The sequence below is a fragment of the Leiobunum rupestre genome, chromosome 2 (genome assembly GCF_980474605.1).
Source record: "Leiobunum rupestre chromosome 2, qqLeiRupe1.1.hap1, whole genome shotgun sequence".
Lineage (NCBI taxonomy): Eukaryota > Metazoa > Arthropoda > Arachnida > Opiliones > Sclerosomatidae > Leiobunum > Leiobunum rupestre.
Genome location: NC_143385.1, coordinates 47468032 through 47491231, shown reverse-complemented (window position 1 = coordinate 47491231; position 23200 = coordinate 47468032). Strand labels below are relative to the sequence as shown.

General features: G+C 38.9%; 1 protein-coding gene and 1 long non-coding RNA gene across 4 annotated transcripts; both read left to right on the top strand.

Annotated features, from left to right (window-relative positions):
• The first annotated feature begins 339 nt into the window (after positions 1 to 339).
• LOC149957676 (monocarboxylate transporter 12-like) lies at positions 340 to 11926 on the top strand. 2 transcript variants are annotated; one of them, XM_090165694.1, is made up of 5 exons: positions 340 to 423; positions 1686 to 1967; positions 2761 to 2904; positions 8762 to 9724; positions 10978 to 11926. In XM_090165694.1, exons 2-5 carry the CDS (start codon positions 1739 to 1741, stop codon positions 11133 to 11135), a joined length of 1494 nt encoding a protein of 497 aa, XP_090021820.1. In that variant the 5' UTR covers positions 340 to 423; positions 1686 to 1738; the 3' UTR covers positions 11136 to 11926. The 2 variants fall into 2 exon arrangements, with proteins under 2 accessions (XP_090021820.1, XP_090021819.1); XM_090165693.1 differs by lacking the exon at positions 340 to 423 and adding an exon at positions 909 to 1544 and having other exon boundaries at positions 1635 to 1967.
• A 2598-nt stretch (positions 11927 to 14524) lies between these two features.
• On the top strand, positions 14525 to 15341 carry LOC149957675 (uncharacterized). Of its 2 annotated transcripts, none has more exons than XR_016478257.1 (4): positions 14525 to 14734; positions 14833 to 14977; positions 15043 to 15130; positions 15207 to 15341. It is a non-coding gene; the product is annotated as an uncharacterized LOC149957675 (long non-coding RNA). The 2 variants fall into 2 exon arrangements; XR_016478258.1 differs by having other exon boundaries at positions 14814 to 14977.
• The last annotated feature ends 7859 nt before the right edge of the window (positions 15342 to 23200 follow it).

Genomic DNA, 23200 nt, shown 5'->3' with positions numbered 1-23200 from the left:
GTCTATTTATTTATACTTTTATTTCCAGAAACCTAATAATACTATTATAAAAGAGAAAAACAAGTACTAAATTGATACTATTAATAGAAATAATTGATAATTTAGGTGCTGGTGTAAAATTTAAATATATTACGTAATCTGTGATTTATAAATCCATTTTGGTAACCTAATTCGAGTATGGCATTTCCGCCCAGCCAAATAGTATTACATTATAGCTTGAGATATCAAGCTCTGATTTCAAAGTAAAAAACTGCTTTTAAGTGCTCTTAAGTGTCGTGAGATAAGGCATCAGTTTTATCTAATCATTTTATAATAGCTCAGTTTCTCTTTGGGTGAAGTGTTTTAACACTTTTAAATGATCCATTTGTATTTTCGGGACTGTTGGCGCAAAATTAATTGTCGTTTGGACCTGAAGAGTGACAGGTTGTACTGAATACTTTTATTCTTTTATTAAAATTGTTTTCGATCTTTTGAACAACGTCTTACGAATTAACAACTATAATCTAAATAATTTTATGCATAGAGATACTTGTTATTCGCCAACGAAAACTACCGCTACGCCCCCTTTGGTTCGCCATTGAAACCTAGATAGGTAGCGGCTAAAGCAGACGCTATTAGTTTTTTCTCATCGTCATTCGAAAATTTGTCTTTAAAAATAATGATACATGCATTTTAATATAATTTGTGCATCGTTTGCTTATAATTTGATAAGTTTATTTAACATACTTTTAATTTTTCTGTAGCAGACGCTAGATCTTAGGCGCAACCTCGAAGAAGCTAGTGCCGTTACGCCACCTAGACTCATTTCAGTCGCGAATAGGACTGGTGATAGCATAAATTGCTGATGTCTTGTTCAACTTGTTAAAATGTTCCACGCGCTCTTTAATATTTTAGCGTAAAAGGCTCGCGCATTTTTATTATTTTAATGATCTCGCGCGAAATCGCTCGAGCCCGTTTACACTAAAATATAACGACGCGTGTGGAACTTTTTAACAAGTTGAACAAGACATAAATAGAGTTTATGCTAGCGTCTATTGTTATTATCTAATCGAGGGGGAGGGGTTGTTTCGGTCGTGACACAAAAACTACACGGCATTTCTTAGTACGGTATATATGTGATAATAATAATCAGCTAAGCTGGTACCCAGGGCTCAAGTCATCGAGCGACTTTTAATGCCATTAATTCAGCTGGCCGGATTAAACTGCGATGGAGGGTGGTGACAAGCCTTACACTCACTATTACCATTCTAAATATTCTTGGTCATTCCTTTAATTTTTATATATACTGGGAGTTTTGATAGATTTGGAATTTTAACCGGTTTTTGGATTTATTTATTTATTTAGTAAATTTCCCGGTTTTCTTGTCTGGGTTTTGGGTTTTTTTTCCTTGGATTTCGACTATTCGGATTTTTTTCTTTCATAATTATTTGTAGTGATTTCTTGGAAGTCATAATTTTCTGATATGTTCATAGATTTCGTTATTTTTTCGTGGATTTAGTGATTTTGGAATTCATAGTGGGAGTTTTACTTGTTTCGAAGCTTTGGTAACTTTCTGTCACGTTTGATTCTTCGAATCAAACTATACGATAGTTATCGTACAATGTTCCTAAATTAAATAAATGTCTCCGATATAGGTCAAGCTAAACAAAGGAATGAGAAAAATACGTGAAACGTTTTTGTTCCAGAATTATCGATGAGGCAGACTGAGACATTAAGGTGACACCGCATCAGGGACAAAATGGGATCGTACAAGTTCTCGTCGGAAGTGAAGAAGAAGTGCGTCAATGCCCAGGATTCCGGGATCAGTTGGGTTATGGCCGTGGCCTGCCTCTTCATGACCTTCATCGTCATTGGGATCAACCGGGCCAACGGACTCTTGTTCGTCGCCTACTTGAACTATACGCAAAGCTCCAGGCAAGTGGCGTCTTGGCCTTTCAACGTGTCCGGAGCGGCCGTTATCATCGTCGGTAAGCGAACACATTCAACTCTCTCTCTAATTTAAGATTTTCCGTGCAATTGGGCAATGATGGCCTTTAGCAATTGCGCATCGTAGCCAATAGTTTTATTATTGACTATCAAGGCTAATAGTGTCTTTCGTGCAACTGTCCATCAGTGTCAATAGTGTCTTTCGTGCAACTATCCATCAAAGACAATAGTGTCCTTCGTGCAACTGTCCATCAGTGTCAATAGTGTCTTTCGTGCAACTGTCCATCAAAGACAATAGTTGTCTTTCGTGCAATTGTCTATCAAAGTCAATAGTGTCTTTCGTGCAATTGCCCATCAAGGTTAATAGTGTCTTTCGTGCAATTGTCCATCAAGGTCCATAGCTTCATTCGTACAATTTTGAATCAAGGACCATAGCTTTTTGTGTGAAAATTGACCATCAAGGGCAATAGTTTCGTAATATTTTTCATTATGATCAATAGTTTATTTCGTAAATGAATTGCCCAATAATTAGGTCCATATCTTCTTTCATTCACTTGTCCATAAAGGTCAATAGCTTTTTTATTTAATTTGTCATCAATGGTCACTATAGTTTCTCAGTAAAATATTTTCATCGATGAACCTTGCTTTATTTCGTGTAATATTTTCATCGATGAACCTTGCTTTATTTCGTGTAATATGTTCTATCGATGACCATTAGTCTATCAAGTGCAATTTTTCATTGAGAGCATTTTAATTGGAGCTTAGGGCATAAATTAGATTAGTTCTACCAAATCTAACTCATTAATAAATCAATTTCAATATTTTCCGTTGTAGCTCCGATAATCGGTGTACTGTCTACGAAACTCTCTCCGCGCGCCATCTGTCTGGCAGGAGGAATACTAGTGTCCTTCGGGGCCTCCGCCTGTTTCTTCTCAGTGGATCTTTATTACGTCTCGCTGTTCTACGGACTGACCCGAGGTACGTCTCTGCGTTTCTCTCATCAATCAATATTTAGCCATTTCAGATATTTCAAAAAAAGAAATTTCCTACTCGTGGGTGGATGAAACGTTAAATTCGCTTTAACGGTGGTCCCAATTTTGAATGCCCTAGTATAGAGTGTAAGGCACACTCACGTCAACATTTTCAGGCTTTTACGAGGCATTTTTCTAAGCCTTGTCACTTTATACGTTTTAAGCTGAAAACTTTCTTTTATAAGCGTCAATGATATCCTAGAAGTATTTGACGATAACCTCGAGCTATTGTTAAATTTATTTAATTTCCTGGGATAAGGAAGGCGTCATAGAATCTGCGCTGTCAATGCAACCGAAAATTTGGTCCAATTTGGAGTGGACGGAAGTGCCCCTAATTGGATTTGTGTATTGTATCGTACGGCGTCAGATTTTTCCTAGACTTGGATTTCAACTGATCTCGTAACGCATTCCGGGTTTAATTAGCCTTTACAGTTTACATAAAGCGGCCAAACTCAGAAGATAAAGTGTCTGCTCGTGAAGTAGCTCTTTTTTCTACAGATGTCGCTAGCGTCGAAATCGAAACAAGATGCTTAAGCCACATTTTGACGCGGCGTTGATTGGCTAGTACTAAGGTAAAATGGACAAGAGCTTAATTTTTAACAATATATATTATTATATATTCCTATAAAATATATTTTGTCTAATTATAATAATTATAAATGATTCTCTGACGACGTTAATTCGCTATTTTGAATTTTAGCTTCCTTTGCCATTAATAGATGTCACCACGCTCTCCGGTAAAGTCGTTTGTTCGAAGAATCGGATAATAAGGGCCTTATCATAATACAGGTGGCAATGATAGAGCCGACTTTTGCTTTAATAAACTGCTGCATTTTTATTTGTTAAGCATGTGATAAATCACAGAGCATTTGCTGAGTTTATGAGCTTCTCGCGTTGGCTGCTACGTGGCTCGGTATCCACTGAAAAGGCTAATTACATAACATTAAAGTCTATTCAAAAGGCGAGGATTTTTTCGTTTAATTTGATTACCAGGCGTAAACTAACACGTATACTCAGTTGCAGGTTAAGAAAGTCATTTGGCGGAAAGGTACTGGCACTAATTTTTGGTAAATTGGCGGCGGGAATTTCAGAATTTCGAATTTCAGGCATTTCTGGTGAATTCCTAAAGGTTCCTACGCATGTTATATTAATGTAGATTATTATTTTTAAGCTTCATTATAGCGTATTTTTATTACGCTACTAAACAAACATTAAAACACGCGTTTATGTACGTCAACCTGGTAATCTCGGCATTACCCGTTCTATACTTACCCTGGACTCGCCAAACGGAAGTTTATTAGGTATGCCCATGGACTAATTAACAACAGGGACGGTCCGGCCTGGGAAAAAGGTAAAAAGAACAAGCATCGACGCACTCTAGCGGTACTCGCGGGCATAAAAGGAAATGCTTGTATAGGCTGGTGATTCAAAATAACCGGGGGGGGGGGGGGAGAGAAAATAGGGAAAGAAGCTTCCTTGGAATGCTTGGGCCTTGGAATTTAAAAGTTGAACCATGAGATTACCATGCGGTGCTAATATATTAGTCTTTTAAATTAATCGTCGTAAAAATTTAGAACGTCGAGCTTTTCCGATAGTACATATAGTAAAATATTCTGCTTACCGTCTGAAAGCAATTCCCAAATTTGTTACGGTAATTATTATCATCATAATATAATATTATTCATAAATATAAATGATTGTACCAAGGCTTAATAGTTGTTTACCTTTTTTTGATGATGAATAATTTCCGAGATAATTTCGAATCTATCTTAGAATCGGAGGTGGAAAAATATCATTTAACTATACCAATTATACTAAAATAATAACTATAATTATAGTTATTTAACGTGATAACATGGATGGTTATGAGAGACGTTTGGGGTTTCCTTTGTAAACAACAATCTGAAAATTCAAATCCCAACCGCTAAAACCGTTAAAAATCTGTTTCCTGTTTATGACGTTTGAATCACCAGGATAAAAAATATTTGCCAGGCAACGCTGCTGAACGCGTTAACACTTTTTTTTGGGGTCTTTATAGGGAAATGTTATAGATCTGGACCGTCCCTGTTGTTAATTAGTCCATGGTATGCCTCTCTTGAAGGAATAAAAAAATTATTATAACTATTTTTAAATCTTACCTATGTTAATTTGATTAATTCACACTTTGAAATATAACGCAATAGACGGTATTTTCCAAAATAATATAACGCGTGTGGGTATACTTAGAAATTCAACCGTAAACAGGCCAAATTAGAAATTCCCGACTATAGAAAAAATCTTTTATATCAGATAGCTTTTGCAGAGTCATTGAAATATGCTTAATTTGGTCTCAGGGAAATCGCGGTGATCGTGCTAATTCTTCGCGTAAAATCATTTTTAATGGAAATTAATTGCAGTTGCGGAGTGATTAACACTTTCTCCTCGCTGCACGAGGAGCCGGGTTCCATGCCAGCTTGTGGCACTGGCTGAAATTACGGTAATTTACCGCAACACGGTAAATTACGCGCTAAATTACCGCGTAATTTACTGATTTCCTAAATTACGGTAATTTAAGAACTCTGGGTGTCACAAAACACTGCGCCGCCCCGGGGACCCAGCCTTCTTAAGCCGCCACTGGTTCCATAATAACTTGTTAAGATGAACTGTAATTGTAGGTATAGGGAGGCTTGTCACCACCCTCCTACGCGTTGTAACCCGGCCACCTAAATTAAAGACCTTAAGAGTCTCTAATGGACTTGGGTAACCCGGTCACTTGAATTAATGGCTCTAAAAGTAGCTACATGACTTAGGCCTAAGTTGGTGCATTGAGGATTATTAAAACCACAGAAGCTCCGTTTAAATGAAGCCAGCTCCAATACGTATTTGGAAAACAAACATTTAATTTAGAAATTATTTATCGGAGTGGGTGAAACTACGTGTCAGAACCTGCTCAAACTGCATATACCATAAACCACCGGTACCACCCTCGGGTACTTCACATCAAAAGTCCGTTTTGCCTTTTAATTACATAACGTAAACATAGATGGCGATCGTATCTGTGAAAGAAGAAACGTAAAATACGAAGTATCGTTACCAAGTATGTAGGGATACGAATTTCTGAAAACACTCAAACAGATCGATGCAAATGAGAACAAATAAACCACGGTACACTCTTTTACGAATTTTGTGGGAGGGGCTTAATTGATTAATTTGTCATAATTGCCATCTGTGAGTCCATTCGTGTGTAGTTTAAATTTGGGCAATAAGTACCGCTGCCTACCGACCAAGTTGCAAACTCAACGCAGAAGGAGTAGTTCCGAGTTTTCACCCAGTGCCACAACTTGGGAACGAACCCGGCTCCTCTGGCTGCGAGGCGAAAGCGCTAACCACTCCGCCACCCCACCTTAATTAATTGAAAATTAATGGAAAAGGAAGATAAAATTCAAAATAGCGAAACAATATCGTCTTCAGAAAACCATTGTAGAGTATTATAATTAGACAACTTATACTATACTTACACTTGTTAGTGGACTTTAACCTAAATTATATATCCCATATAAAATATATTGTTAACAAGTTTGCAAGCCAAAATATACCTCTCCTCGGAAGAATGGTCCCTAGTGGTATTAATTTCTCGACACGACCCCCAAAGATATCTCCGCAATTCAGAGTTATTTACGAAAAACGTATTCTCGGTTCAAACCCTGCCCGGTATAAAATTTTAATTTTAATTTAAATAATTGAGACGAAACAATCGAGTTTAATTTATTCAGAATATTATAAATTAAGTAGTTACAACAGTGAGTTAGACTTACTAAAACCATGCACAATTGAATTTAACCCTTTTTACAGTACATGTTTATCAGTTGAATATAATACTAAGCAAATTTTAATGAAAGAAATATCTACAGATGGTATTTGTATTTTTCTCGCTTACGAAATACTTGCCGCATCTTTAACGCTCATTTTATTTCAACGCTCATAGACTTCCAGTTGACGTTGTGACACATACCGCATGAAAAAGACCAATGCCGTCCAATTTCCAATATCATATAATGACTCGCACACCCAGGAAATCATTGACTGCGTTAGAAATCGTAGATATCCAAATATCCACACCAAATATATTTACAAGAAGCAAAAACCTTACCATCAACAAAGCACAGAGAGCCACTTGACTAACCGCCAGCTCCTAAAGCAATTAACGTTAAATTATCTCCTTTGAATTAACACAACTATATATAGGTCGTTAAGAATACCCGTAAATAAATAACAAAAAAAACTAACAAAGTGGACCACCCACAGGGTCTACCCTTTAACCCTCTAATCTCTAATGACTGCGCTAAAACAAGATTTAACCTTTAAAATTAGGCCTTCATAAATTCATTAATAAAAAAAGACTTTATTACCTATTATGCTTACGATGCGTGTCTTAATTTCAGTGAACCTAAGCAGCTATCGGTGATTCTGTGGTAGTGCGCTCGACTGCCAAGCCGAATGGCCTGGGTTCGAAACCTGGGTGGCGCATTTGTTTTTAATCAATAGAGAAACGCTAAATTAGAATTTCTTCGATGCAATAATTTCTATTTCAATTCTATTTCAATTAAACCAAAATTTCGTACTCTATTAAATACGCTTCCGATAAAGCTGAAGGTCTAATTTTCAACGAAGCGTAACAAGTGTCGGTGGTTCTGTGGTAGAACGTCCGCCTGTCAAGCAGGAGGTCTCGGGTTCAAATCCCGCCCGATGCGATCGCAAATTGATACTAAGACGAATACCGTGTACAACTGGTGGAAACCCTGCCATTGGACGTTGAGAGGTAGCATTACACTCAGCACTCTGTCCGTCCCAAAGTCATTAAGAAGAAGTTGGAGAGAAAACGCCCATACAAACACAACAGGCTCAACATGCACAACCATCAGAACACAAACTCAACACTCACAACCTACGCATAAACATTACAAAAACGTAATATACCAAACCGTCACGACGATGAGCGAAAAAACACCATCCAAACCAAACCGCATATGAATGCGTTAACGCTCACCGTCACACGGTGGTTTTGCCAACCCTTCGAGAAACTGCGTACGCAGTGATTACACTTTGCACCGAAAATGCCTGACAGCCAGACCCACAGACCCACAGACAGACACGGTGGTTGTATAACCCCTCCTAGGGGACTTTGTCCCCTCTCAGAGGTAAAAATTACTATAATTTAGGTTATTGCCAAATTTACAAACGAGCCAATCAACGCGAGGGGTCCAAATGTAGCGTAAGCATCTTGTTTTGATTTTGACGCTAGCGACATCTGTTGAAAAAAGAGCTACTTCACGTCAAACCGACACTTGCTTTAATGACGTAGGGATGCATACTATCAAAAGTAGCATAAGACCCAAATGAGAGTTTGTAAAAAAGGGAAACGAAGGGGGGGTCGGAAAATGCGTCAACAAAATCGAGGTACTCCAGCGCCGCCGAGTGATGCGTTTTAGAACGTAAATATAGACTAAATATAAAGTTGCTAGTGCTATTCCAACTAGTAGGTTATGTAGTCTATAGTGTGACTAGGTCTCACTAGAAATTTTAATAGGCGCGAAGGTACAGCTGACACACTTTTGGGTCTTATGCTACTTTTGATACTATGCATTTCATCAAGGCTTCAAGCTCTATATAAACAGTAACTTGCAGGTCCTGTCACTCGAAAATATTACTTCTTGGCGATTTCCTTGAAAATGTTTTATTTAAACGTCTTTTGAGTTTATTTTAATTCGGGTAAATACAATAAAACTTATGACAGACCTATAACGCTACTTATCGTAAAATTGCAGGTGCTGGACTTGTCCTAACAACCAACATGATACCGGCCATAATCAACCAAAACTTCAAAGTGCACAGGGCCACCGCTTTCGGCATCGCCACATCGGGGACGGCGCTGGGCACGTTCATCTTCCCGGCCGTGACGCAATTCTGTTTGGAAGAATACGGACTGAAAGGAACTTTTCTCCTTCTCGGCGGGATGGCGCTGCATTCGTGCATCGGCGCCACTATTCTGGGCCTGCGCAGAGAGGATGGCTCTCTACAGCTGATCAACTACAGCCCCAAAGGGACGGATGAAAAACCCAGCTGCGAGTGCGCGGTATCAGCCGATATCTACGGCTTACCCAGTTCAGGCGTGTCGAGTCCGCGACAGAGCCGGGTGCTGCCATCTGGTATCAATTCGGACAACGATTTGAATAAAATGGCGGATAAAAACGCGAACGGTGACGGGAACGTGAATAAAAACCATAACAACGTGGATAATTTTAAGGAAACCTCAAATCTGACTATTATATGTGATATATTAAAATCACCCCATTTTTACTTGTTGTGTTTAACGCAGATATGTTTGATGAACCTTACCGGCACATTCACGCTAGTCATCGTCGACTACGTCATGGATAAAGGCGTGCCCGAAAACTCGGCCTTCTGGATTTTGACCGCGTTTTCGGTTGGGGAGATCTTGGGGAGGTTGGCGTTGGGGTGGATCACCGACAAGAAGCTCTTGAGCCGTCAGATATATTTGGCCATTCAGATGAGCATTGGCGGAATCAGCTTGATACTATTGACGTTCGCGCCGTCGTTCACGCTGCAGCTGGTCGCGACGGTGGTGCAAGGCGTGACGCAAGGGACGCTCATGTCCATCGCCGTCATCCTACTGACGGATTACTTAAAGTTGGAAGCGGTCACGTGGGCTGTTTCCTTGATGCGCGCTGTCAACGGGGTTTTGGTCTTATCCAGAGCGCCCATTATTGGTATGTACCGAGTAAGGGGTCCACGCATAGATATAGGAAACGTATATAAAGGTCTAGATAAAATATTTCAAAGGGAGTGAATACGGAGGTGACAGCTAGCAGAAACGCGTAATTTCTGCAGGCTATCCTTATAACGCGCTATCTATCGGTAAGAAAGCTCGTGCTATCGTCGCGAGAGCCATTGTCGCATGCTTAAAAATTATACTAAAAGTCACCAACAGATGGTGTCTAAAGACTACGGCATGCGGAAAGGTCAAGCGCTTAGTACTAAAATGCAAAGAGAGCTCGCGCTCTTGGTCACGTGCCTTCCTCGGTGTCTGCTAGGTGTCAATTCCGTATTTTATGTTAGGCTTAGATGCCCCGAAATTTATCTAGACCTTTATATACATTTCTTATATCTATGGGTCCACGTCTATTACGGCGTAATAATAATAATCAGCTAGGCTAATCACCCAAGGCACCACCTTAGGCCTTAGTCATCTAGCGACCTTTAAAGCCATTAATTCAGGTGGTCAGGTTACAATGCGTAGGAGGGTGGTGGCAAGCCCTTCATGCCACGCGAGCCAACAGCTCCCTACACTCACAAGTTTTTATAGAAAAAGGAAACCGATTAAATCGGGGGGAAACCCCTTAAACCAGTGGGGAGAGAACTTGCAAACTCAACGCGGAAGGAGTAGCTCTGAGTTTTCACCCCAGTGCCACAAGCTAGGATCGAACCCGGCTCCTTTCGCTGGGTGGCGAAAGTGCTAAAAATGAAATATTTTCTTGACAATGGAATTAATATTGATTTATATTAATGACTTACGTGTTTGTATCAGAGTTGGGTAAAACTCAGTGTGAATTTGAATGAAAGATTTTGACACCACACTGATCATAAATTCATCATTCATCAATCCCATTTTATTTACAAAAATAACATCCGCTAACTCAAGTGATAATAAACTCCTATTTTAATTCTGACGGGTAAAGCAAAATGTAAACTGACCTTCTTGTTTTTATACTCCCCTTTTGACCCCCACTAGTCAGTGACTATTAAAATAAATTAAGGTAGGAGGCTCACTACTCAGACTGACTACAAAAAATACCCTTATGTCCAACCCTAGTTCATAAACTGCTGAATTTTCGTCAGCTAAGTAGACGATTTTCCAATATAAAACACAAAGCATCTGCAGCAATTTATAAGCTTCTCGCGTTGGCCGTTATGTGGCTTTATGTAAACTGAAAAGGCTAATTATGCTTTCTTTCAATTCCAGGCTACTTTCGAGACGAGCACGGTTCCTACGACCAACTGTTCCAGATTATATCGGGCATTTGCTTCTTCATCAGTTTGATCTGGATTATTGACCGTATAGTGCAACGGATGAAAAGTCGACCGGACAAGACGACGCAGCTGGAAATCGACGCTTCTTAACTTGAAACCATTTCAAGTGAATTATTGGTCGAAGGTCATTACTCCTAGTCACACGCGTATTGTGTAAAGACTATAAGCTATAAACCAAATAGAAAATAATTTGGCCACGAATAAACAGGTGGCGCCATGAGACTTCCTAGTCAAGAACTAAGAAACTAAATTGACTGGTAAATTAAGACATAAACTAATGAAAAATATAGTTCTATAGGCGTTGGGTCTATTTGTACATAAATTTTAAAAGGAGGTCATCAGGATAGGAGTATTCAACTTTGAGTGGCTTCTATCACACGATACGTCATCGATAAAATTTTAAAATATTCGTAGCTTATAACGAATCCATTTAGTTTGGACATTGCACGATAGCTGGCGCCATGGTAAAGGGTAGGTTTTAAATTAAATCTTAGCTTCTCTGGAATTTCAACAGATGGCGCTGAGGAAGCTAAGATTTACATTACAGGTTCTTGAACGAGGATACCGCAGCTGAATACTCCTAGCTTGATAAATTCCTGATTACATAAAAAAATAAATAGTTATATATATAAAATAAAAAATTTCAAATTATTTACATAAATGCCTTAAAAATGCATACTTGTCTCAAACAGAGCATAGCGCCGATTTTTCAGAAATCCACGGCGCAGTTCGGGGCTAGAGAAAATATCAGTGACAACGGTGGTTCTAGTGTCAAATCAGTGGCGTAACAAAGTAGGGGTGCCTTTCGTCTTAAGAATAATTTTTTTGCTACGAAAATTGTACTAATGTTTGATAACCAATAAAAAAAGTTTTTTTATTAAGGGCCCTTTTGATATCCTTCGGGGCCCAAACGTTGTCGTTACGCCACTGTGTCACACCAAGGTTTGTAAAATCGTGCATGCAAACCATTTATTTTCGGATACCATTTCGGATCAAAAATAGCCACTATCTTTTTTCAGAGATATATTCAGCCATGGACGCTAATTTTAGAGGGGAAAGTCAAGCTTTAACCAGTTAGATAGCCATATAGCCCATTAAAAACTAAAATTTATGGCGAAACCCGCATCAAAAAATATTGAGTGGTTAATTTTTAATAAAATAGATAAATTTCGGGAAATCGAAAAGCGCGCGTCTGCCGTGACACCTGGTGAGAAGTCGGTGAGACAGAAAAACAACGTAAAAGCGCGCGCTGCTGAAGACGCAAAAAATTGGTTTTGCGTTCCAGTTATAAGAGACTTAAGCCTAAATTGCGCGATTTTAAAAGTTAGGATAGTTCGCAAATCGCTCATACGGGGTTAGGGGAGCTGGCGCCAGCCCCTAAGATGGCGGCGAAAATTCAAACCCAAACACCTGGCGTTATTTTTCGTTTTAACTTTTTGGGCCAAAAGCTATTTTTTCCAGACAAAAAAAGGTACGTGTTAGTATATTAAACGTCTTGTTAATCTTTTGATACGGAAATAAGGCCATATTTATAAAAGCTTGGCCGTTCCCCTTTAAGATTTAAGCTCATTGTCTTAAATAAAGGTATTCTCCCACTTTTTTCAAAGCTCCCTCCAGCTGCCAGGATAAATTCAAATGGAAACTACAGTAAATAAGAAATCGATATATTCACTATTAACAACAACTAACTTTTATTATAAGAATATTACAAATCTACGGGAATCTAGCTCACTGTGCGTGGTTATCAGGTTCCGTTCTGGCAGCTTCGAGCTTAGGAAATATAGCGTCATCTGGCTTAATATCTTTCAACTAAATATGTGAAGAAATAGCAGTCGACTTTAAATTTGATTTCTATGTTTTTAGTTAGAACTTTCAGCTGTTGTGCAGAGATAATTTTGAACGAGCAGACAGCTTTTATATATTCAATTTAAAACTCAGTCGATAGGCGGCGATACTTATGACCAAAATTTAAATTACGCACCATGAATATAATAGTTTAAAAAAAGGAGTTATTTCGTTTAAAAACTAAAGTTACTTTGGAAAAGCTTGGGGAAATAGAGCAGGCATAAAAGGGAAAAAGGTGGTAAAGTTATGAATATTTTTATGGTAATACGTGTCACAGTGCTACATAAACCTAATATGGAACCACATTGAGGAATTTTTTTTCTTGATGTTTTTTACCATTTTTCATTTTTCTCCATAGGGAAAAATGGTAAATCGCGTATATCTCGGGTGGTAAAGGTGGAAAAGTTATGAAATTTTGTATGGTGATACGTGTCATAGTACTACTTAAAACCTGATATGCCATTTTTCCCTATGGAGAAAAAAGAAAAATCGTTAAAAACGTCAAGTAAAAAAAATATCTCGATGTGGTTCCATATCAGGTTTTAAGTAGTACTGTGATTATTAATAACGCAACTTCAACAGCGATCCACCAACATATTTAATTAAAGGCTGGTTTAAAATTGTGGTAACCATTATTATAAACAATTTCTAATGCAAATAGCTTTTTAAAAGCTTTAACGTATAAAAAATGATATTCCTAAAACCACTTGCCAAGTTGTTCTTGGGATTTTTTTTAAACCGGCCTTTAATTAAATATATTTTCAATGTTGTTGGATCGCTGTCGAAGTTGCGTTATTAATAATCGCTTGATGCATTTTAGGTGTTTCCCAATTTCGACGAAAGTTTGTAAACGCGATAACTTCTCAACCGTTGGTTGTAGAGGGAAAAGTTTTCCACTTTCTAAATATGAATCGACCACTGTGAATTCAAAAACGCGCGAGTCAGTGCCGTAGAACCAATATTTAAAAAGTTGTCAAAAATGAGTTTTGACGGTACCCGCCAAAACTATTAATTTTTGGCGGACGAAACCAATAAATAACGAAAGATTGGAAAATAAATAATAGTTGCAATTGGTTTCATCGATCTATCTATTATAGTTTTCTAGCAGAATTAAAAAGAGGGCAAAAATTTCACCTGTCGAAGCGAGGGGTTGGACATTTACTAAAATCCCGTACACTTTGTCTAAAATCGCAAAATCTTTTAACTCTCTCTATGGTAAATTAACATTGAAATCCCAAAATCACTTCAAAAAATAATGATAAAATCGACAAAATCTCTACGAAATCCCGAAATCCCGTACAAAATAATGGCAAGTGTCCGACCCCTCGTGTCGAAGACTTTTTAAACAGAGTGTATTTGTTCTATGGGAATCGACTTTCTACGGATTTATTTCACATTTATTTATGTTGACTTTCTACGGATTTATTTCACATTTATTTATGTTGACTTTCTACGGATTTATTTCACATTTATTTATGTTGACTTTCTACGGATTTATTTCACATTTATCTATGTTGACTTTCTACGGATTTATTTCACATTTATTTATGTTGACTTTCTACGGATTTATTTCACATTTATTTATGTTGACCATAGACATAGGAACTATACTTATACCTAGACAAACTGCTGGATCTACGAAATTGAGGCCAGTTTTGAGCAATGGCGCTTTCTTATGCGTGATATGGACAAAATTACGTGGCGCCGCCTACGGCGTCTACGCGCGGCTAACTATACCTAGGCTATAGCCTTGACTATACTAAAAAAAGTAAGTCAGCTGTAAGATGTAAACAAAGGAAGTATGGAGGAATGTACCAATAAATTTCCAAATTATATAATGAAATGTGAGTAAATATTAATGATATTTATCTGTTAATGTAATACTTATGAATATATTAGTTTCAATATTAATATAAATAATAGCAGAAATACATGATAATAGGAATAAAAATAAACAGTGTCTGAGTATTTGGCTATTGACATTGCAATCAAAGGATGTAAAAGGGAGGTATAATTGTGGAAGGGATTCTACACACACTGATAAAGGATTAAAGAACTCTTATTGCCCTTGAAAAAGTATTAGCTTGGTGAGTCTTTTTCGAATAGCTTCTTTCTTCATTTGATTGTTTATGTCTCTGCTTATTTTCCTCAGCCTTATGTTAACGTATATTTTGATAATCTTTTTCATCAAAACATTAACGTGGTGTTGTGATCCAAGTTCGTCATCAAACATGTGTTCAGTAAGAGTTGGAAAAATATTGTCCGTTACTAACTGGCGCAGAACCAAACATTCTATTTTTAAGTCAATGTTTTTAGCCACAGTTTGAATTGATCCAAAGTATCTCACTGCCTTCTCGGTCAAGCTACAAATCTTGAGAACACTAGCTGTCGGATGACATAATCCACCATTGTCCTTTAAAAGGAGAAGAAGTTTGGTTGGATCCCCCTTTACATAGCTTTGACTTGATAGTGAAGAATGCCTTTCGTCTAAAGCGTGTAAACATGTTTCGAATTTTAAGGCGGAAGTAAATGATTTTGTAGTTCAAACGTTTGAATGTAGATGGCTCTGAATTTCACTCAGTCGGTGAAGGGGGGACCATATTTTTCCCCTTAGTGACTCCTCCCAAATTTGGTTATTGACCAATGCTCTGTAAGCTTACTTGCTATAGGCTTTCGCACAAATCAAAGAAGAAGAAACTACCTCCAACAATAACCTTCAATGACAAAAGAATGTCTTTTTACTGCTGAAAGCTAATAAAAGAAAAAATATACACGTGGAAACGAAGTAACCTTGCACCTTACAACGTTCGAAAGGTTTGAAAAACACATGAATGTTTCTCAAACATTTTCTGTAAACGTTGGATGAATCAAACACAACCACAAAATATTTTATTATTCAAATTCAAATGGAAAGATTTACCACAATAGTTTTAGAATTTAGAAAATATTCCGGTATGGTAGAACTACAAATTCAAAGTTGATGATTATAACACGATAGAGTTGGATTATAAAAATTTGATTCAAGTCAAGGAGGTAGTTTGAATAAAAATGGTATTTGGTTATTATAATAACTGACACCTGTTGGCATCCGTTCGAAGACAATGTTATTACTAATAAACCGTTCGGGATTACGTAACGAGAGCGGAATTATAAAAAATGCTGGTTTCAAGGCGGCGTCCGTTCGAAGACAATGTTATTACTAATAAACAGTTCGGGATAACGTAACGAGAGAGCGGGATTACGTAACGAGAGCGGAATTATAAAAAATGCTGATTTCAAGGCGGCGTCCGTTCGAAGACAATGTTATTACTAATAAACAGTTCGGGATTACGTAACGAGAGAGCGGGATTACGTAACGATAGCTGGAATACGTAACGAGAGAGCGGGATTACGTAACGAGAGCGGAATTATAAAAAATGCTGATTTCAAGGCGGCTTCCGTTCGAAGACAATGTTATTACTAATAAACAGTTCGGGATTACGTAACGAGAGAGCGGGATTACGTAACGATAGCTGGAATACGTAACGAGAGAGCGGGATTACGTAACGAGAGCGGAATTATAAAAAATGCTGATTTCAAGGCGGCGTTAGTTCGAAGACAATGTTATTACTAATAAACAGTTCGGGATTACGTAACGAGAGAGCGGGATTACGTAACGAGAGTGGAATTATAAAAAATGCTGATTTCAAGGCGGCGTTAGTTCGAAGACAATGTTATTACTAATAAACAGTTCGGGATTACGTAACGAGAGAGCGGGATTACGTAACGAGAGCGGAATTATAAAAAATGCTGATTTAAAGTTCGGGAGTAGATATTGAAAGAGCCTACTTGTAATAGAATAGTTGTTGACCGCTGAAATATTGTAAATAGAGAGCAGATTTGTAATAAAATAGTTGAAATTCATGAACGGTTGTAAATCTTATTATAATTTTATAATTATTGGCCAGATTTGGAATTGGGGAGTTTTCTTTTTTTACTAGTTGGTGGAAGCTCTTTGGTGAAATTTGTGGTTTTTCTTTTCTTGGGGGGGTTTTGGGGGATGGTGATTTCCGTATTTTTTGGTTCTCTTATGGGCATTGATCTTGAGTGTCTTGGATCGGCAAGTTCGGGCAGCATGCAAAGTTCAAAGAAATATTTTAATTTTGGAAAAACCTTTTGCCAAAAAGCAGAATCTTTGAAAATTCTTTGGCATTCAAACCCCAAAGGTGTCCATACGATAAAATCGCAATAATTTCTTTGCGTTATATGCAGCTGCCCTTGAATTTGGTAGTAGTAGTCGTGGGTTTTTTTTAGAACCAGAGAGCCATTTACGAGTTTAGAGCAAAAGTTTTTTAATTTCGCTGGGGATTCTAGAGGGTGAATATACCTGGCGGAGAAGGGACATTTGATTTCCAGGATTCCGTCCGAAGCGACTAACCCATCAGGAGAGGCACCTAGGAATCCGTACTCAGTGTCAATAAATAGCCCCGCTTTTTTCACCACGACTCCTTCGACTTCCTTTTCGGCTTTATATTCTTCGAAAGCTTCTGTCTCTTTTTTTTTGCCGTAGGCGCAAGCTATATTTGAAAATCTTTTGGGGTAAAGGAAGTTTTGGACCAGTTTTGCAAACCCGGTTTGGGGTTTGCGTTTCGCTATAACCCCAAAATTTGAAGCGGTTATTCTTTTGGCTCTCTGTAAATGCCACTCTTCGCAATCGGACTGCTCCACGGTTCTTTTCTGGATAGCTTCTTGCTCTGAGAGATCCACCTTCAGCTCCTTCAATACCTCTTCTTTCCTTCTGTTCATTTCTTCAGGATCCATATCTGGCTTGTTGCAATTTTCCCCATAATTAGCCACGTCCCTCTTGTTTTTTTCACTTTTATTTAATTCGTCGAAACGATTGTTGAGACAGGTTTTTTTATATCTTTTTTGGACGGCTGAGTTCAACGCGTGCTTTTTTATGGCTTGGCTCGGTCCAGTTGAGGAAGCACTTGTGCTCTCTCGTTTTTTCACCAGGCCTGGTCATAGCGCAAATACAGCAGTATTTGTTTCGTATGCCAATAAACAAAAGTTTTTTGGTTTTTGCACCGATAATGCATGCCACGCCACTTTTTGCCGAATATCGGTGGCCGTGGCTTCTATGCGACCATCCACCATCAACAATGACGCTTATGAATGGGATGCCACCCTCCACGTCCCCTCTTTCTTCGGCCAGTTCCTTCTCTATTCGCCCTGCCACAGCCATTTCTTCCGCTAAGGACTTCATCCACAACTAAAAATATAAATATAAATTTATAATTTACCCTTTCTTTGGAATGGAAAATTTCAATAAATTAGATGACTTTTAGTTATCACGTACTCTAAATAACTTTATACCAGTTACGTAATTAGCCCGGGCCCCCCTGACCCATGGGGCCACCCCTAATAATTCGATAATATTCGGTTTTGAAACCTGTGATTTTTCGAGGCCCATTTATATAAAGCGAACATTGTTACCCCGAAGCTATAATGAAACTCGACATACAAGCTCATCATATAAAATTCGATGATGTGTGTCCTAATGAACCATTCGCGAAATAAAATCGATATTTTCTCGATACGAAGTCGATTTTATTATAGGCTTATTTTGATTATCTATTTTCCAAATGCCAGGTCGACCGATTCTAGACGTATAAAGAATCCTAACTTTCACAATACGGGGGTCTAAAATTTTTTCATTGAAAGGAAAGAAAAGTTTGGGAATGTCCATTCCAGGAAATAAGTCGCCACGCTTAGTCGTCCAAACCCGAACAATAGGCCTTTACTGTACTTTTAGGTAAAGGTGTTTGTGACGGTTATTTTCGCGCTCATGGATGGAAATACTAATAACCCTTCCGAAACATTTCCAAGGGCAAGGTCGCGCCACGATTCCCCAGCTAGGTGCTTTCAATGAAAGAGATAGAAATTTTGTAAGCCGTGACCTTGGGGGGGGGGGGGGGGAGAAGACAGCGCGGGTAGAACCCCTTTGAATTTTACTTCAGCAAACAGCCCCCTAAGGGCCCTAAATGCATAAAATACTTCATATTGTCAATTTCACTCCCCATCATTAATTATTATTAATAATAATAATACTAATAATAATTAATTTTGACTCGGGACAATTTTGCGTAAAATTTTTATTTTCATTTACCGCGGCACTAAAAAGCGGTTGAATATTGTAAAAGCTACTTACTTCTCCAATTTCTTGTTCCTTTTTCAAATATGTGAGCTTGCACATATTCGGAATGCCAAGGACTGATAAGGCTTCGTCCATATTGGCGAAGCCGCTCCCGATGGAAACAAAGCCCCATACAGCCAGGTGGTTCAATGCTAAGGGCTTTTCTCCCTCCCTTTCACTTTTCCCGTGAATTCTTGGGCGCCCAGCACACGCGCTTCGTATTGGAGCCGACGACACGGTTTTGTTTTTGTGGCACTGTTTACATTTGAAAACCAGTTCGAATTCCAAGCCATTACGGTTTTCTTTTTTGGTATTCAAATCTTCCATTAGCGGCACATTTATGGTCATCTAGCTGGCGCATTTGCTTGACAAACCACTTTATGTCCACTACGCGATTTCCACTTAGGCTCCCGAAATTATCCGTAAAGGGCCGCTCAATAATCAAAGGTGGAAAATTTATTTCGCGCTCTCCATAATTTTTGGCTAGCTGGTCTTCCAACCAACTGTTTGATGATAACAATTGAGTTGTATCGCTGACCAAACTCGAAGTTTCCGAGGTTTTCACTGAAGATGAACGAGTTGACTTCGGCGTTTGATCAAGCATTACGGCTTCCATCGAAGAACCTCTGGAAAATACGTCAAAGGGTTTTTCCTTGGTGTTGAGACCAGCGGCGTTTCAGACAAATTCTCGACTGGAAATCGACCACCGTTTTCCCTCGTAAGTTCTACTTCGGCTGAAGAAAAACTTCCAGATTCTTCATTTATGGCAGAATTACTATAATATATTTTATAATTAGATTTATATTATTAATATTAAATATACAGCCACTAGCTTACCGTTTTGTTTGTCTTCTCATTCTATAATTTTTTTTTCTAGACGGTCCTTTTTTGGACGCGTAACGTTTGGTAGAGCCCATTTCGGATGTTTATATCACGAAAAGAGCTGAAATCGCTTATTTATAAAATCGCAGATCTATATAGATCGAAAAGAAACTCGGTTTGACAACTTAGCATTAGCGTCGTTGGAAACGGAATGAATCTTTTTGAAGATTGGAATGTAAAAAGGAAAAATTTCGCAACTCTCTCCCAAAAGCTCTTTACAGTGTTGTTGGTAACTAATAGGCCTACCCTTTCATCGCGTGTATTCATTTTGAATTCATACTGCGTGGTATGACACAGCCGAAGGCTTCCACCTTTGATAACTCTCTTATTTCTCCTTGAAACTGTCATCGCTTGTTCTCTCCAGTGGCGATAATTTGGCCCGGGGGTCGGGGGTTCATCACAGTGGGTCACCGAAATAGAAAGCGGGCCGGTAGCGAAGTAAAGACCACACCTCTAAAAGGAGTTTTCGTAGAAAAAAGGAAAACTGAGCCAAGGGCGTGAATGGAGACATCTACCGTTTACTCTTCGAATCACTGACCAAAAATGTTTTTATTTATTTTTAAAACAACGGTTAAAGAAGGATTTACGAATTTAAATCCAGCTGTAGCTATGTATTCAACGCGTCGTTTGCAGTTTAAATTGTGAAAATCGATCCACTAGAATTGAAAAATCGATGGAATTACGTTTTAAAAACTACCCTTCAATAAAGTATTTTTAATTAATTAATGGAAGTATGCTTGACCCTCAAATTAAATCAGGCTGTAGCCAAAATTTTCAAGATATTATGCACCAAATTTTGACTTTCTATCTTTAATAGATTTGAAAAATCTATGGAAGTCCCAAGCGTAATATTTTGATAAAATCACTTACTTCCCCCTTAATTCTTTTTGTAATTTCTTTACAACAAAACCAGCCATATAACGGATTATGTTTTCTCGTAAGATGTTGGATGTTGATGTTTCATCAGTAAGAAACATAATAAAGTATTGGAGTTTTAAATCCAATATTAATCAGCAGAGCTACCCTACACTAACTAACTAATGAAACTAGTAAGAAATCATAACGTAGTGATTTAAAAAGACAAACGTTTATTAAGAATGAATACTTTACAAGATGAACGACATATTAGGAGTGACGGTAATAATAAACGCTGTAAGCGAATATATATACACATAAGGTTAAAAAATAGTAAGATAAGATTAGTGATTAAAAATATATCTTATTTACAATAAACATTTTTTTAACCTATTAAAAAAAACTAAACGAGAAAAGCCGATAACGCTTTTTATCTTCAACACTCGCCCTCGTTGACGACTTTCTCGTACTGTCGTAAACTGAGATTCTGACGGTGGCGGGTGAAGACTTCTTTAGGTAGTGGCTTAGTGAAAATGTCGACCAGCTGTTCTTCACTCGGGACATACATAACGTCGATGACGCCCTCTTCGACCAGTTCACGAATGTAGTACTGGCGAATACCGATATGTTTCGTTCGGCGATGAAACTCAGGATTTCTGATGAGTTTAATGGCCCCTGCATTGTCGACTCGGAGTACGGGTACATCATCGTCTACGTTGAGACCCAGGAAAGACTTGATTCGTTCAATCCAGACGACATCTTTCGCCGCTTCAGTGGCAGCTACCAGTTTAGCCTCCGTGGTTGACAAAGCAACAGATTGCTGCTTTCTGCTCGCCCAAGTAACTGGAGTTGAGCCAATTAGGTACACGATCCCAGACGTTGAACGTCTTGTTTTCTCACAACCACCGTAATCAGCGTCGCAGTAGGGGATGGTTGTCATGGAATTCTCGGGCTTGAATAAGAGACCCAGTGACTTGGTCCCTCTGAGATAACGAAAAATTCGTTTAACTCCATTCCAGTCAGCGACCTTTGGATTCGCCATTGCTTGGGACGCTCGATTGACTGCGTATTCGATGTCAGGTCGTGTTCCTGTCGCTGCGTATCTGAGACTTCCAATGGCCGAGGCATATATGGTCGCTGACTCGAAACTCTCCTGGCTTTGGTTGGTCGTCTCTGGACTGCCGATAGGAGTGCTCACTGGTTTACAGTCTTGCATGTTGAACCTTTCAAGAACCTTCTCGATGTAGGCGCTTTGGTGTAAGAATACGGAGCCGTCGCTTAACTGATCGATTTTCAGTCCAAGATACGTTGACGCTTTTCCGGTTATGATTTCGAATTCATCGCTGAAGTCGTGAAGAAAGTCATCAACTGCTTTGGTGGTACTGCCGGCAACCAATCCATCATCGACGTAGAGGATCAAGACCAAGAAAACGTCATTGGTTGAGTAAATATATAGACAGTGATCTCCATCAGCACTCTTGAAGCGATTTGTCAATTCGTTCATTCCAACATCGTGGAGACTGTTTAAGACCGTAGAGACTTTTCTTTAACTTCCAGACTTGTCCACTACTATTGTCGAAACCTTCAGGTTGACGCAGATAAATTTCTTCGGATAGCTTCCCATGAAGGAATGCGGTCTTTACGTCGAATTGCCTGAGGTTGAGATTTTTCTGGGCAACTAGGTTGAGAAAGATTCGTAGTGTCTCGAATCGGGCAACTGGAGCGAAAGTCTCATTGAAGTCCGATTCCCTCTCGTTGCGTAAAACCTTTTGCGACAAGCCGGGCTTTGTGCTTGACGATCGTCCCATCTTCATCATTCTTTGTACGAAAGACCCAACGATTTCCGATTATCTTGCGACCAGGTGGAGGATCAACCATTTCGTAGACGTCGTGTCTTTTCATTGCAGAAAGTTCATCTACCATCGCTTTCTCCCACTCGGCGGATTCGTTGCTTGAACGTGCTTCTCGTGCCGTTTGTAGTAAGATATCGCAGATGAGGAATGCTTTATTTGCTAGCTGGCAGCTCTGACATGGTTGGACTTTCCTTAGTGTTGAACGATCTCTAAGTATTGGACCGCTCTTCTCAGGTTGATTGTCCCGGACATTGTCAGGAAGAGACACTGTTGCCTCATTAGGTGTGATGACCTTATCTTCGGAAAAACCGGCAGCTGTGATGGGCATGTTGGTTGGTACATCTGTAGCTGTGATGGGCTCGTCTTCTGAGAAACTGGTTGCTCTGGTTGGCATGTCTCTCAGTACGTCTATGCAGACCGTATCTTCGGTTGACTGCACGCCCTGGTTACGAACTTCAGGAGAGTAACCCGGCCACCTGAATTAAGGGCTTCAAAAGTCGCATGATGACTTAGGCCTAAGGTGGTGCCTTGGGTATTAGCCTAGC